The sequence below is a fragment of the Mastomys coucha genome, unplaced genomic scaffold, assembly GCF_008632895.1.
Source record: "Mastomys coucha isolate ucsf_1 unplaced genomic scaffold, UCSF_Mcou_1 pScaffold15, whole genome shotgun sequence".
NCBI classification, from domain to species: domain Eukaryota; kingdom Metazoa; phylum Chordata; class Mammalia; order Rodentia; family Muridae; genus Mastomys; species Mastomys coucha.
The window spans coordinates 89,624,818-89,640,019 of NW_022196897.1; the positions used below are offsets into that span (position 1 = coordinate 89,624,818).

General features: G+C 46.8%; 1 protein-coding gene across 7 annotated transcripts in view; it reads right to left on the reverse strand.

The window, feature by feature from the left end:
• The window catches only part of Kiaa1549l (KIAA1549 like), a 264,527-nt gene continuing 249,325 nt past the window's right edge, over window positions 1-15,202 (reverse strand). For all 7 annotated transcript variants that reach the window (XM_031371205.1, XM_031371204.1, XM_031371203.1 and 4 more), the window contains 4 exons: window positions 11,104-11,201; window positions 8,966-9,114; window positions 7,229-7,380; window positions 1-3,027 (listed from right to left, as the gene is read on the reverse strand). In XM_031371205.1, the coding sequence (XP_031227065.1) occupies window positions 2,746-3,027; window positions 7,229-7,380; window positions 8,966-9,114; window positions 11,104-11,201 (681 nt within the window). In that variant the 3' untranslated portion in view covers window positions 1-2,745. The remainder of the gene's footprint in view (window positions 3,028-7,228; window positions 7,381-8,965; window positions 9,115-11,103; window positions 11,202-15,202) is intronic.

Below are 15,202 nucleotides of genomic sequence, written 5' to 3' on the forward strand. Positions count from 1 at the left end.
TTTTTTTTTTAATTTCTGGGCACAGTTAAAGAAATGTGTCCTCAGCAAGTGTACAGGCAGTGTGGTGAAATGGAGAGCAGGCTGGGGCATGAGTCAGCAGGCTTGGGCTCAACCCTGCACTTGTCTGGAATTTGGCTTCCTCTTTGCTAACTACTGAGCTGCTCTATGGCTTCTGTGACTGTCTGGAAGTCATGATGATCTGAGCTCACTGCTGCCTCCTCTGGTCTCCCGTGGAACCTCATCTCATTTTTATATCGCGTGATTTTAACCACCTGAACTTCTCAGAGTCTCCTATCCCGGGACCTATCACCTCTATGTGATTAGGAGACTCTTTAGAGAAAGGAACAACATCTTAGTCCTAGGAGGCTTTAATCATGGTAGAAAACCATGAGCATATTCATTTTTTCATAAATTTAAGGTTTTCTTTGCATAGACTTCTTGAACCCTTAGTGTCTATTTGAAAAGGGCATCTGATTTACCATGCTCTATTTTAATTGACCCCATGAACTAAACATTTCATGGGGTTCTGCCAAGACTCCAGCGAGTGGCAGCTTCAACTTCCTAGTAATCTGGAGCCACACCACTGTCAACTCTAGACTCATGAACTTTCTGGAAGTTATTGGAGCCCAAAGCTTAGACACTGTCTTTTTCAAGCATACGTATTCTATGGTCTAGAAACTTCTTTCTCACATTCCAAGCATTTGCCAAGTCCACAAAGTCCTGTGTTGATACGCCGCACTGATGGAAAGCTGGTATTATTGATAAAGTGGAGCGATATAGCTGGCGATATCAGTCTTACACCATTTGCATGAAAAGGCTGAGTTTCTTTGGCTCTTTGTTCATTCAAGTGCATCAAATGCCTGTGTGGCTGGGTTTAGGCATCATGTTAGTCTGTCAGTAAAATCTTGCACCGGCCACAGTGTTCTGCAAGCTGATTTCGGATTTGGACTATAACTGGCCATTGGTAGAAATATACCATATATACACATGGAAATTACAAAAATACATTTTATTTATAGCTGATTTCTTATTAAGTAACAAAAGACTAACACTATGAAAGATCAACCAGCATACTAAAAGGGCACTACCTAACATCATCCCCACAAGAGACTTGTCTGGGGATTCCACGACATTATCATCTCTGAACATTCCAGAAAGGACAGTTTGCCATAGGGAAATAAAAACAACTCTTGGGGAAGTTCTGTGCTTCAACAGTTTTAATCTTCCGTTCTAATCAGTTCCAATCCTACTCTCTCTCTTCCTTCAGTAAAAACCAAAGAAACTCGTGAAGACAATGCAGAGATGGATTAGGAGGGTCATGGGTACAGCGGAAGCGAGATGGGTCATGGGTGAAGGCGGGGTAGGACCGTGTTCCCCAATACACACCAAACTGGCCCACTGATACCATATATGGCTCCCAAAGCTAGGGTGGAAACTTAGGGTTTCCTTTCCTTCCGGTACCCCAAATCAGTTTTATCCGCACAGGAGGGGTCATCTGTGGCTGGTACCCCAGAGCTCCAAGGCAGTGCTTCCACCCAGGACTCTGTAGGCTGAGAGACCAGGGACATCAATCCCCAAAGGCAGCATCCCTGCTGTCTCAGCAAATGTCCTCCCGCTTCTGTCTGTCCGTCCACTATGGGGAACTGAGGAACTCCACAGACTTTTAAAAAGATGCCTTAATTTCAGATAAGATTTCCTACATTCAGAAGTTTCTAGGAACAGAGGCTGCAGCTTGGAGGACTGTGGATCATCCACCTTTCCTGTTCATGGTCGGCTTCATATCACTCAGCAATGCATGCTGAACGTCACTGTGTAGGAGACAGATCGTGTTAAAGTTGATGTATCTATTATTCCCTCCAATGGCCAGGTTCTCAAGCCATCCTCAGTATGGACAAAGCGAAACCTGCACAAACAACTGCTTCTCTTGTGTAGGCTCCCAAGCCTCTTAGCACCGATTCTCTTTCATTTGGATACCGATTGGCAGGAGACTTTATTTCCAAAATGACAGCCCCCTTTAAACAGCCCGTCAACACAAGTCTGCCATTCTGGCTCATTGTCTCTCTCTCTTGGCCTTTAATTAACAGGTGGGGGAGAAAAGGAGTCAGGACTATTTATAGGCACAGCCATTGGAATGGATTTCCATCCAATTCATTTGACTTTGAACATGAGCCTTTAAAAGCCAAGAGAATCAAGTGTCTTGGCTGGAGAGTCAGTACCTCCCTTACAGACTAGAGGTGATTTTTTTTTTCTTTTTTAAAGTGATCACGGTCATGGCTCAATGTGAGAGTACATTCTGGTGGTTAATCACACTCCTGTGTTGCCTTTAACACAGAAAGAGAACATGCAGAGGTCATTGAAGACAGAGCGGCATTCTCTCCCTTCTGGTGATTTATGAAAATGGGACGTTGGACAGGAACCTGCAGGCTAGCCAGTGCCTCTCACGACTAGGGCTCCTTCGGGACATTCCACCCACAGTCTAAACATTCAGCCCAACAGAATATCAAGCACAGGGTCCCCATTAGGGACTTGTTGACCCACAATTGGCTGCAGAAGTCAGAATCTAGTCGTTCACAGGTTTCCTGTTTTCCAGCAGCCCCACTGTTGACTCTTTTAGAATCCGAGGGTGCGAAAGACCATGTCTATTGTTATTTCTTATCCAGAGCCTCCACACACTAGGGGAGAGGAACTCAAAGCCTGTTGGCTGCCTCACAGTCTTCAAGTGCAGATCCCGTCAGAGTTGAGGCTTTAGACCTGGAACTCAAACATGTCTGTCTGCTTCTTGGCCAACTTGGCTACTTCCTCTCGGATAGCCTTCACAAGGGCTGCAGTGGAGATGTTAGTCAACGGAGTGTCTGGAGGCTCATTTTCTGTCAGGCTTTGCTGTGAGGCAGCTGCAGAGGGGACAGGGGCCTGCTCTAGGCTGGGGTGAAGGTTGGTTGGCTGGCTATACTGGCGAGGGAGCCTGGAAGGAGAGCTCTGTTGATAACGTGACCGGGGGTAGGCCTCGATGTATCCAGGAAGAGGGACCTGCACAAGAGGTTGGGAGAGAGAAAGCACTCGGGTTAGGAGGAAGCTCAAGGCATAAGATACACTCAATACCAGAAGCAGGAGGTGACAGAGGTCAAAGAAAGAGGTTCAACAGAGAACTGTAATCATGGGTTATTGTGCAGCTATAACCATCCAAACCTGGAGTCAGTTTCTTTAGCAAACAGCTAGTAGCATTGGATCCACGAAGTATGCTGTCTGGATAAATAAACAGATGTCTTCAACCTTGCTGAAAACATTAATAATATACTGGAGCTCACAGTTGAACGACCCTGGCTTTCTTTTTAGTGTAAGCATAACTGAGTAAACAGAACTGTTGCATTTTTTTTTTTTTTTACTAACAACAATGGCTAATATCCGTTGAGCCCTAATGGTTTCACACAGTATCTCATTTAATTCTTCAAGCAGCAGTCTACTGGTAGGTGTCATTATCCTTCTTTCATAGGTGAGAACAATGAAGCAAAGGACACAGCCATCTAAGGAAACAGCCACTGAGCCACCAAGACATGCTCTGCACAGGTGTACCTGGCCCCAAGCACAGAGAATTAATTCGTGCACTAGTGTTTTCGATATGGGTATACTATCACATTCTTGGGAAAAAAAAAAAAAGAGAGCTCCTTTCACTGAAAGCAGAGACACATCATTCTTTACTTAACTATATAGAAGTCTCTAAGAGTGGGCTGGTGAGATGGCTCAGCGGGGAAGAGCACCGACTGCTCTTCGGAAGGTCATGAGTTCAAATCCCAGCAACCACATGGTGGCTCACAACCACCCGTAATGAGATCTGACGCCCTCTTCTGGTGTGTCTGAAGACAGTGTACTCACATATAATAAATAAATAAATCTTTAAAAAAAAAAAAAAAAAAAAGAAGTCTCTAAGAGTAAGGCGAACAAAAGACTTCGAATCCAGAAGTGTCTTGCCCTCAGAAACAGTACCATATGTGGATGCTGTTTGGTCCACAAAGGCCTTTATATCCCCAGATGCTGACTGGAAGGGTGGAGAACTGAGTACAGAGGATGTAGTGGGGCATGCAGTGCTACACAGTACTGTGGGGCAGGCACAGAAAATGTGCGGGGAAAACATTTCCAGGCTCAAGAGGTTGGAAAGGAAGGCCAGACAGGTGGGAGAACAAGAGCAAAGAGGAACAGAGGGGTGGGCTGGGTGGGAATTGTGTCCCCAAAGTGTCTGATCTAAAAGCAATTGAATCCTAGTCCATGGAGCTTCTTTACTGCATCTACCCATTGTCTTGGACACACTTGTGAGAAATAAAGGCTGAGTGAGTCTCTGTAGTGGGCTTGATGCCCACTCAGGTCTCATGGATATTATGTGCCTCGGTGGTACCTCCAGCTCTGTCTCCCGACTTCTGGGATAACAGACACGCACCACCATACCCGGTCTCCTTCCCGATTAACAAACATGTTCATCTGGGGCCATCAGGGAAGAAGGAGCAGGATAGCTGTCTAAATCTCTTCAGGCTACTATAACAACATAACACTGGCTAGGGAGCTTATGAAGGACAGACAGTTATTTCTTATATTCATGAGGGCTGGAGACTCCAGTGTCTGCCTAGAGGCTCCCTTCTTAACTCCTGCCTTTTCCTGTCACCCACATGACTGAAGCAGCAGGGCAGCTATGTGGAAGCTTTCTTCTATTAGAACACTAATCCTATTCGCAAGTGCCTCACCCTCACGAACCAATCACCTCCCCAAGACCTACCTACTAAAGACATCACTGTGGCATTGCGGAATTTGGAATAAGAGTCAGGTAGAGGGACACAAACGTTCAGACATTTGGGATCAGGAAGCACATAGCAGGGGCTGGCTGCTCGGAGGGTCCCTCGAGAGGGTAGGTTTCTGAGACCACGGGCTGAGAACTCTTTATGGGTGTCAGCAGAGGAGGAGCCAACTTCAGCAAGGTCTGGGTGGATCTGGCAGAAACAGGCTTTGAGGCTGCCTCTGCGGTCCAGGAGGACCCACTCGTGGGAAGTAACTGGATGCCTTAAGTTTGAGTTTGGGGTTTAAATTTCACCACAGGACTTTGTAAATAAAAAGGTGGGGGGAGTGGGACAAAAAGTTGCTATTGTCTGTACACGTGAGGACTGGAAGGCTTCTCCTGGACTGTGGGGGGGAAGCCCAAATTTGGACTGTCCCACTTATCCAGCCACAAGAGCTGAGAATATACGAGTGACAGGAGCTGACTGAGAAGCAAGGTCAGAATGTAGGAAGCCTTTAAGGTCACGGCTCAAGTTTCCATTCTTTCTGGGACTTTTCTCAGCCTGACACCAGCCAAGTGTTTCCATGCAGTTTATCTGGTGTGGTGGACATTCCTCCTGGGGCCATCACCACCTGTCTCGGCCATCAGTGTTGTGAAGGCAGGCTCCTTCCACCCCCACTTTCTCTCTGCTTGCCTCATGCTAACAATTCTGCCTAGTGTAATTCTCCCAGAGCCTGGAGTTCTGGGTACAGTTAGGAAATCACGGAAGGATGGCCAGCAGGTGCCCAATGTGTGAAGAGGAAGCTGCTACATTTCACACTTAGCGGATTGTATGAACCAGAGTAGAGAGAGTCAACACACAACTCCCTCTGTGACATCAAGCCTTCATGCTAGTGGCTAGAATCAGCAAGGGTCAGCCCAATGGGGGGTGGTCTCAGGAATGGAGGAGATGAGGAAATAGGCTCTTTGTCCTGTGCTGGCATAAATCCAGGACAGCAAGTACTACTCCTTGACAGACATCACCAATTGATCATGCACAAGCTCCTGATAAGTCTTTGTTGTGATTGTGACTGTAAACTACACCTCACAAGCTCATGTATTTGAACTTGACCTTTAGCTAGTGGTGATGTTTGGGAAGGTTCTGAAATCTTTTAGAAGTAGGAGAAAGAATAGAGCACATTCATTTCAGAAGTACTGCATATGCAATGTGGCATGTATTTTTATCTTTTAGAAACCAAAGCTTTGGTCAATAGAAGGTTTATACACACAGGATCACCACTGGTATTGTTGTTGAAACTCAGTGTAACTACCTGCTGCAGGGCATGGTGACTCCAGGGCTTTGGACAAAGACAGTGCCAGAGTCTAGTGTCCCAATGCTAGGAATTTATTCCAAAGGCAGAGACCGCACTTGGGAGGCAGAGGCAGGCAGATTTCTGAGTTCGAGGCCAGCCTGGTCTACAGAGTGAGTTTCAGGACAGCCAGGGGTATACAGAGAAACCCTGTCTTGAAAAACAAAAAAACCCAAAACAAAACAAACAAACAAACAAACAAACAAAGGCAGAGACCAATGCTGAAAGTGACCAAAGCATGCAGGGAATGTCAGGCTCAGCTGGGGGAGTAGTCTTCCCACTCTATACCAGGTGAGCTTACTTAGGGACCAGACAATCCACTAACCATAGGTGGCTCTACTTTTTTATTTTTATTTTTTTATTTTTTGCATTGCCATGCCTGGTAACTCCAAAGGCAGCTATCACATTCCTATGTGGATTGAAGAGAATTCCGGTGTCACATTTCTGCACAGATTGAAGAGAGATATCAAATGGCCAGGACAAACAAAGCACTGGGTAGAAGTCAAGAGGGAAGTCTTAGGATCTACCATACAGTGGTTTCAGGGTTCCTGAGGCTTCATTTGCTGACATTTGATCTAAACTTTTATAGACTGTGACAACTGAAAGAAACAAGTTAATAAACACTTCAAAGTGTTTGAAAAATATGAATTATAACTCTGGTCCTCACTCTTTTCTAGATGTGTGGCCTTAGACATTATATCACGTGTCTAAGCTTCAGTTTCCTTATCTGCAAAATGGGAGTAGTCATGGGAATGATAAAACTCACTTGATCAAATTGTTGTAAAGGTTAAATAAGAAAGTTTGATGAAACATCTGACATGGGGTCTGGCGCACACACACAAATACTAAATGGATTGTAGCTATTACTATAAAACTTACTCGGTTAAAGTCACCCTGCTAGGAAGAGGTTGAATGTATGCTAGAAGAAAAGTTTCAGATTCCTCCATCAGAGGTCACATGCCTTAACACACCACCTCCTTTAAAACTCTTCACTTCACCCACCAGCATGGTGAGAGGGATCCTGAGAGAACCAGACACCAGTCTTTGTCTTTCATCTCATGTTCTCCCAGAGGTGTGCCTAACAGGGGGAGTTTTATGACAGCATCAGCGAGGGTCTCACCGAATCAGCCCACTGGCTCGAGAGCTCATTCTCTCCTGCATAGGACATCCAGGCCTGGCTCCTGTAGGAGGTGGGTGGTGTTGGAATGAAGTAGCCGGTGAAGCCAGGTCTGTTGGCAGCTGGGATGGCAAACACCGCTGGCACCGTGTTACCTGCACGGAGGAAGTGTGTGGGAGATCAGGAGAAGCTGACCCAAACCAGAGCCAAATAAACCCCATTTCACAGACTACCTGGATGCCTGGTGGGACCAAAGTCTCAGAGAATCAGGCCTGACGTGAGATGCATGCTCTGGGCTATAATTTCGAAGCAGCTCCATAGAAGGCAGAGGCGACTCAGACCACAGGGACTCCATCTAATATAGAACAGAGCCCTGGCCACAGGGGCTGAGATTCTAGATAATGCATCAGCGAGGAGGATGGCTGAGATGGAGAGTACCTGGCTTTCCTTACTGGAGCTCTTCCAAGGTTACTGTGACTGCCAAGGGGAGCAGGTGGCTCTCTGCTCAGGGTATTTGACATAGAGGCCGGGTTGGGGGGGGGCTAAGGTCCAGGTTGTGTTCTCTTTGCAGAGGGTGAGGTCTGCATTCTCTTTCCCCTCACTTCATGAGATGCTTCATGTGCTAGCAGTACCTCCCATCCCCTAAGAGGAAGTCGAGAGTCTACTGAGCCTGCATGGGCCCTAGCTCAGGAAGCTGGAAACCTAGGCAGGATTCTGACACTGGTCCAGGCTAGGGGATGCAAGGGAACAGGTCATTGTGGAGGAGGTAGGGGGGCCTCATTCAGCTCCCATCACCTGCCTAGTCAATATGGCGGGCATCATCTGTTGAGGCTGAGACCGGCTTTCTAGGCTTTGAAGGTCTGACTCCCTCTATCGAGCACCCGCCCGCTCATCTTATCCAAGCAGCCTTGACCTTGTCCAGAGGAAGGCACACCTTGGGTTCAGGTACTTTCTTCCTGGGAGGGTATATGGTTTTAAAGATTCAACAAAAGCAACCAAAAGGAACGGATTTCACCAGAGGAATTCCTGGAAAGCACAGTTTAATAAGTGTTGGCAACTGGTACTGGCAGGGTTAGCCATGAGGGTACGGCATGAATACAATAAAGATTCAACCAGGTCACGTACAAACTAGGACTGTGCAAACCTCCAGTTCCACTCTGGCCTTGTCTGTCAGTGACAAAACAAAAGCAAAACACCAAAACACCTGGAAATGACCCTTCTGTCCATCAAAAGGATGGACTGTGGCAGATCATGTCACAGGACACCAACATGGAGGTGGAAATGAGTAGCTAACTTGTGTTTATATAGCCTTCTGGAGAAGCCCTGCAAACCTGTTGAGTCCAAAAAAAGGTGCAGAAAGAAGTGTGTAGCATATGATTTGTGAAAATTTAAAATGCATACAGCACCAGCATGCACCTTTGCACAGGTACATGGCATAGCATAGATCTAAAACTTAGAGTTGGAGGATAATGGTCACCTTGGGGAAGGATGGCTATGTGTGTCATGCTGTGAAAGTAAAATAAACAGAAACCTGAAATATGATGACATAGTAACACTACTCTGATTTTAGCATAACTAGGTATTTTGCCTAGTTTCAGCTCTCTCTCTCTCTCTCTCTCTCTTTCTCTCTCTCTAAGGTCAGAGGACCCCCAGCGTGCAGTGGCTCTGGTTCCTGACAGTGGCAGTTTGTGAGACGGGAGGATTCAGTATAGGGAAAGGAGGTTTTCTCTTCTGGCTCACCTGAGTAATTTAAAGCCGATTGATCCAACTGCGTCATGGACACGGGACCTCTGGACACCTGGGCAAATGAGGCACTGTCATGCAACTGGGTGGGCTCAGGTCCCGTGGACTCCGCCATCCGGGTCTTGCTGCCAATGTCTGAGGTGGACCTGGCAGGGTGGAGGGGTTGTGTGAGCACTGCATTTAGAAGTAGCCTGAAACCTTCCAGCCCCATCCTTATGAGCTCCTGGGTCCTATTTGCCCCAATTAGCAAAAGGACTGCTGGTGGTGTCAGCATGGCTGGAGGCACCCAGACCCGCAGTAGGGCTGGGTGTTTTTCTTTTTTTCTTCTCCTGTTTGAGGTTAGTTCTCTAAGGATGGTTCTGGGTAGTAGAATATTTAATTTCCATGTAAAAGCAGAAAGGCAATTAGTTCTGGGTATTAGCTGGGGATGGTAGACCTAGGAGGTGATGACATCAGCAGGAACCAATGAGATGGACAGCTTTGGCCCTAAAGTGTATTCCTGGTCTAATGTTCTGGGAAGGGAAGTGACATCCTCCTGTTGGTGAGGATGGCGGATGGTGCAGGAGGTGGGGGTGGGGGACAGGCTGAAGAAATGGATAGATAGGTGGTGGCTATCAGCAAGCCTGCCACAAAGGACCTCTGATCTGGAACTAACAGGAATAGCTCAGCCCCCCTCCACCCCTACCCCAACCCATGCTTCCTTAGGGAGGCTAGAGAGATCTGACAACCTGTTGGGTGGGAGAGCCAGTGCGGGTGCCTTTATTTCTCATCCCTCCTTCCCTGCTTGTTTGCTCACAGACCCTCCCTCCTCAGGGAAGCTCCTGGATACTGGTACTCTCTGCTGAGAGCCCTTCCTGGGAAATCCCAGAGTTTGCAGGTAAGGGGGTGTCGAGAGGCAAGGCAACCTGCATGGACTCACACGGCAGAGCTTTGGCAGCTTCTTACCACCTACCAGGTTGCCATTGGCCTCAAGGGGCGATGACAAGCTTGACACTGAACCATCAGAGCATCAGAGCTGAAAACAAAATCTTTTCTAGGGAAGCTCACTTTTTTTTCACCTAGACAGGGTTTCTCTGTGTAGCCCTGGCTGTCCTGAAACTCACTCTGTAGACCAGGCTGGCTTCAAACTCAGAAATCCACCAGCTTCTGCCTCCCAAGTGCTGGGATTAAAGGCATGTGCCACCACAGCCTGGCAGAAGCTCACTTATTAAAAAACAAAACAAAACAAAACAAAACTTCACAAAGTGTAAGCCTGTGGCCTATAGATGGGCTGACTAGTATGTTGGGATAGGTTGTAGGTCAGGGCCAGGACGGATGACCTATGCACTCCCCAGGGATAGGGTCATCCTCTCCCTGGGCATCAGAATTAGTCCTTCCTTCCCTAGAGCTCCCAGGTGTTCTATTTCTTGTCTCACTTAATTAAAGCTGTGTACTGGCTGCATCAGCATCAGTAAAAAACAGAGAAGAGGGCTAGAGAGATGGCTCAGTGGTTAAGAGCACTGACTGCTCTTCTGAAGGTCCTGAGTTCAAGTCCCAGCAACCACATGGTGGCTTACAACTATCCATAATGAGATCTGATGCCCTCTTCTGGTGTGTCTAAAGACAGCTGCAGTGCACTTAGCCTTTAAAAAAAAACTTTAAAAAAAAAGAAAGAAAGAAAAAAAAAAACAGGGAAGAGTTAGCAAATGCCCAATGCATGAGTACAACCTTTCTCTCTGTAAAGTCAAGACTGGGAGTGGGCCCAGACCCTTGCTCCCGGGATACTACCCTTTGCATAACAAAGGGAATTGTGGGTATACAAAAGCGGCAGGAAGAAGCCACACCTATTATTTTCATATCTTCAAGGTCAGGGTCTGAGCAATCAAGGCACAGGGCAATCAACATTCAGACTGTGGGCTCTCAGGGACTTTCTATTTAGAAAGGCATGCAAATTGCTCAATGTGCTGTGCTACTTTCTTCATATTTCCTCTATGTTCCAGCCACACAGGACCACCTTGAAGAGGGGCAGGAACCAATAAACTCACTTGAGTTTACTGGCACAGCGTGCACAGGACTCAACAGCCCTGTGTGTGTGTGTGGGGGGTGTCAAATATTTTACAAATATCCCAAACAAAGCCAAGAAAGGAATATGTTACCGTCTGAGGGAAGCCACGGCCACAGGGCCTGTTCGGGGAGGAACAGGTGGTGGGGGAGAGCCCATGACCATTTCGGGAAGCTGGGAGAACCTGTAAGCCTGTGAAGAGACACGCATATTAGAGAAAGTTGACGAAATCCAACTCACTCAGAGGAAGTACGCCTCTGAGGGCCAGGCTCTCCTTTCTTCCTCACAGGAGTCCCCTAGCTCTTCCTTCGGGCAGTCCCCGGTCTCATCTCATGCAGTCTCATCAATCAAGGCTGATTTGCACAGACCCCTGCAGCCCCAGAGCCCCTCAGTGGCCTTAGAACATACCCTCCTTAGAACACAACACAAAACACAGTATTGGCACTCCATACTGCAGGAGTTTCTCCTGGTTCTGCCCGTAGCCCCTTCCTTCACACCGTCCATCCTGTCTCATAATCCCCTAGAAACCTCTTTCATTTGTCTAAAAAAGTAACTGCTCTCTGGCTAAATTATATGGCTGCTTGCTTATTTATTATCTGCCACCAGCTAGACTGCAATCTGAGGTTTAAAGGGCAAGGTTCTGTTGTCAGTAATTCCATGCCTGGAACAGTGCCCGATACATACGAGAAGATCAATAAATGATAAAGTGGAAGAGGAATGAATGACTCATTGGAGGTGGCTTCCTTTCTTATGGAGCGCAGGCTTAATGTGGGAAAGGAATGGATTTGGGGGCAGGAGGATCTGATGATCGGACTTTAAACTCCTTGGTAAGACCGGTGACTTCTGTGGACTTCAATATCCTATTTTGAAGTGGAGCCATAGATGCTGTGCTGAGAGGGCTACTGAGAAGATTGGCAAGGGCATGTGTGTGCACAAGCTTTGCAATGTACAAAAGCACCTTTCCCAGATAAGGGAGGGGCGCTATCACCAAAGCAAAGCCTTTCATCAATGTGTGAGATGCTAAAAGGCAGACAGGATTGGACAGGGTCAGGCCAAGGCCTGTTGTAGTGAGAGGAAAATCTAGAGATGCTCTTCGGGTAGACAAAGCTCAAATTGTCTTTTTAGGGCAGCGTGCTTGCCATCCAGACTCTCCCAGAACACAACGCCAGGCCTGTAAACTCCAAAGCTTCCGGGATAAAATGCTGTAGCAAGGGGGCTCCATAAACAGGATTCTTTGAGCTGAAAGAGGTCTCCCTCCTGCCTCTAGCACCACAAGCAAATGACCTACCCGTCAGGGCTAACCCACATAATAGCAGTGAGGCCTTAGAGAAAACACACTTTTTAAATGCACCGTGAAAATCCTGAGCTGTCAGGGAAATCTCTGAGGACAACCTGGCATCCTCCCCCCCACCCCCCAACCCCTCTGCATCCCAGCAAACTAAAACTAAACTGTGAGCTGACACCAGATGTGGAAATAGTGAGCTGGAAGCAATTGCAAAAGATGTGGCTGCCAAGAAGACAAACTGGGCCGCTGAAGTCTGATCAGGAGATCAGGCCTCTGCACGGGGCAAGCGGAGGCAGCAGTGCATGAGATATCCAAATGCCTGGAGAGCCTTGGCCTCACTCCTTGGGAGCGAACTGGTGAGGTTCCAAGGCCTAGATGGGAACACATGGAAATTCTCTTTGGAGTAGGGTTTCCCCAAAGTAGGCTCACAGGATTAGCACAATTAAAAATTAAATAGGAGCTTGTACTAAGATCAGGAGCTTATGAAATGTACCAGAAGGGTAGAACGAAAGTCCATACCCAAAGCAGACACAGACCTTTAAATGCCTTCCCGTTTCAGCTGTCCAGACACAAAACAAAAAATAACATTGTAACAAAGGCTCTTAAAGCGTTAACTGACCTGGGCTGGTGGCTCAGCGGTTAAGAGCACACCCTAGCCATAGGCTCCAAGTTCAATTCCCAGCACCCATATCAGGCAGCTCACAACTGCCTGTAATTTCAGCTCTAACACTCTTTCCTGGCCCTATGGGAATTGCATTCACATGTTTAACAAATTCACATTCTCACATAACCCATATCACATAATTTAAAATAAAGATACATTTTTAAAAAAGTAGTAACTGGGGCTGGAGAGATGGCTCAGCCCTTAAAGGCTAGGCTCACTACCAAAAAAAAAAAAAAAAAAAAAAAAAAAAAAAAACTGAAAAAACTGGGTTGCCACTAGGAATGATAGAGCATACTCAAAAAGCAACAACTTCCAGATGTAAAACAGGGTTCTTGAGATAAAGCACTCAGTTGTCAGGGAATTAAAGTGTGCTTTAAGAATGAATACACAGAGAATTAGGGAACTTGGAAACAGAACAGAGGAACTCAGTAAAAATGAATTGCGAAAAGAAGAAAGAAAGGAAGGAAGAGAGAAAGGAAGGAAGGAAGGAAGGAAATTGAAAATATAAGAAGAAAAGACAGAGTTAGGGGATGAACAGGCCTGACAAAGGGCAGAAGGGAGAATGGTGTTGAGTGACTTCCTACATTGCTCCTACTTTATCTTCTTAGGCACTGAACATAGCAAGTGCTCTATCCACCAGGCCATCTTCACAAATCTGTGACACCATTTTGACAGACCTTAAGATGCACACAGAAGCAGCTTATCTGACTTGACCCTTCCCTTTTTTCCTCCTCGGTGGAGCTCCTGGAACGGATTGAAAACCATTGTCCTGGATGTCTTTCCAGCCGTACCTTCCACAATTCTTAACAGTTTTACAAGTGAAGTGCTCCCTTCCCCAAATAAAGGGGTTAGCAACCCCTCTGTCTCTTCTCGTCTCTGATGCTATTCAGTAAAGAAGGCAGACGTCTATTTTTATCTCTGGTTCTTGGGAGGCTTATTCTGTACCCAACATAGTTTGCCAGCCAAGAAAAAGCTTCCCGTGCTGGCTGTCTAATAGTTAATCACTAAAAGATTTGATAAAAAGTCCTGAACTTCTTTTGAGCATTAAAGGAATCCCCTTTATTGGTAGGCATTATTTTGATCTATCAGACAAGCAAGAGCAATGGATGGAGCACTGCCCGAGAGCTATGGATGGAGCACTGCCCGAGAGCAATGGATGGAGCACTGCCCGAGAGCAATGGATGGAGCACTGCCCGAGAGCTATGGATGAGCACTGTCCAAGCTCCCTATCACAAAGAGAGCAAGAGACATTGAGGCCACATCCCTTATTTCAATATGTGAGAATTCTGAAGCCCAGATAGGTCAACTGACATGTCAAAAGTCACACAGCTGATGAAGCACACTGTCTGTAATTCAGAGCTGGGGGGGGGGTGGGCAGTACAGGGGACATGGCTTTAAATCTGAGATTGGTTCTTAACTGATCCTTCACAGCTTCTTGGCCTCAGCTACGTTAACATCTCCTGCCTTCTGTCCCATTAGGCATAGAAGAGAACAGAATCACACCCTGACTTCAAAGCTGTTTTTTAAATTTTTTAAAAATTCACATGTATGTGTGTGTATGTATTGTGTGACTAACTGTATGCCCCAGGTATGTAGGTGCCCAATGAAGCCAGAAGTGGGCACTGGTTCCTCTGTAGAGCTGGGATTCTAGGTGGTTGTGAGCTACCTGATGTGAGTGTTGGGAATTGAACCCAGGACCTCTGGAAGAGTATCAGTCACTCCTAACCACTGAGTTCTCTCTCCAGCTCCTCAAAGCTGTTCTCAAGCTTTCTAGATTAATATGAAATAAAGGGGAGAGGTTATGGAACCTTTAGGAGGTAGGACTTAGCTGAAGGAAGTAGTTTGCTGACAGTGGGCCCTTGGGGGTATCTTGTCTCTAGTCTCTTCTTTTCTCAAAACACAGGCCAGACTCTGAAGCCATGAGCTAGGTTCAGTTTGCCTTCTTCAGGCTGCTCCCTCAGGCATTTGGTCCCAGTGACATGATGGTAACTAATGCAGTGGGCAGGGAGAGGCATTCTCTGGCTTTTTCTCGTCTCTTCCCATGCAGTAGCCATCCTGTAGATTCAGTGACTAGTGACGTTCCTAAGTTAAGTGGAGCATGCTTTGGCCAACCATCGAGAGCTCTGCTAGTTTTCATGGACAGGGCTCAGGGAATAGCAAGGCCAAAGAGCCTTGTGTCGGGATAGCACAGTGATCCTGCCTCCAAGGATCCTGAGAGTGTCACAATGCATGATCAACAGTAAC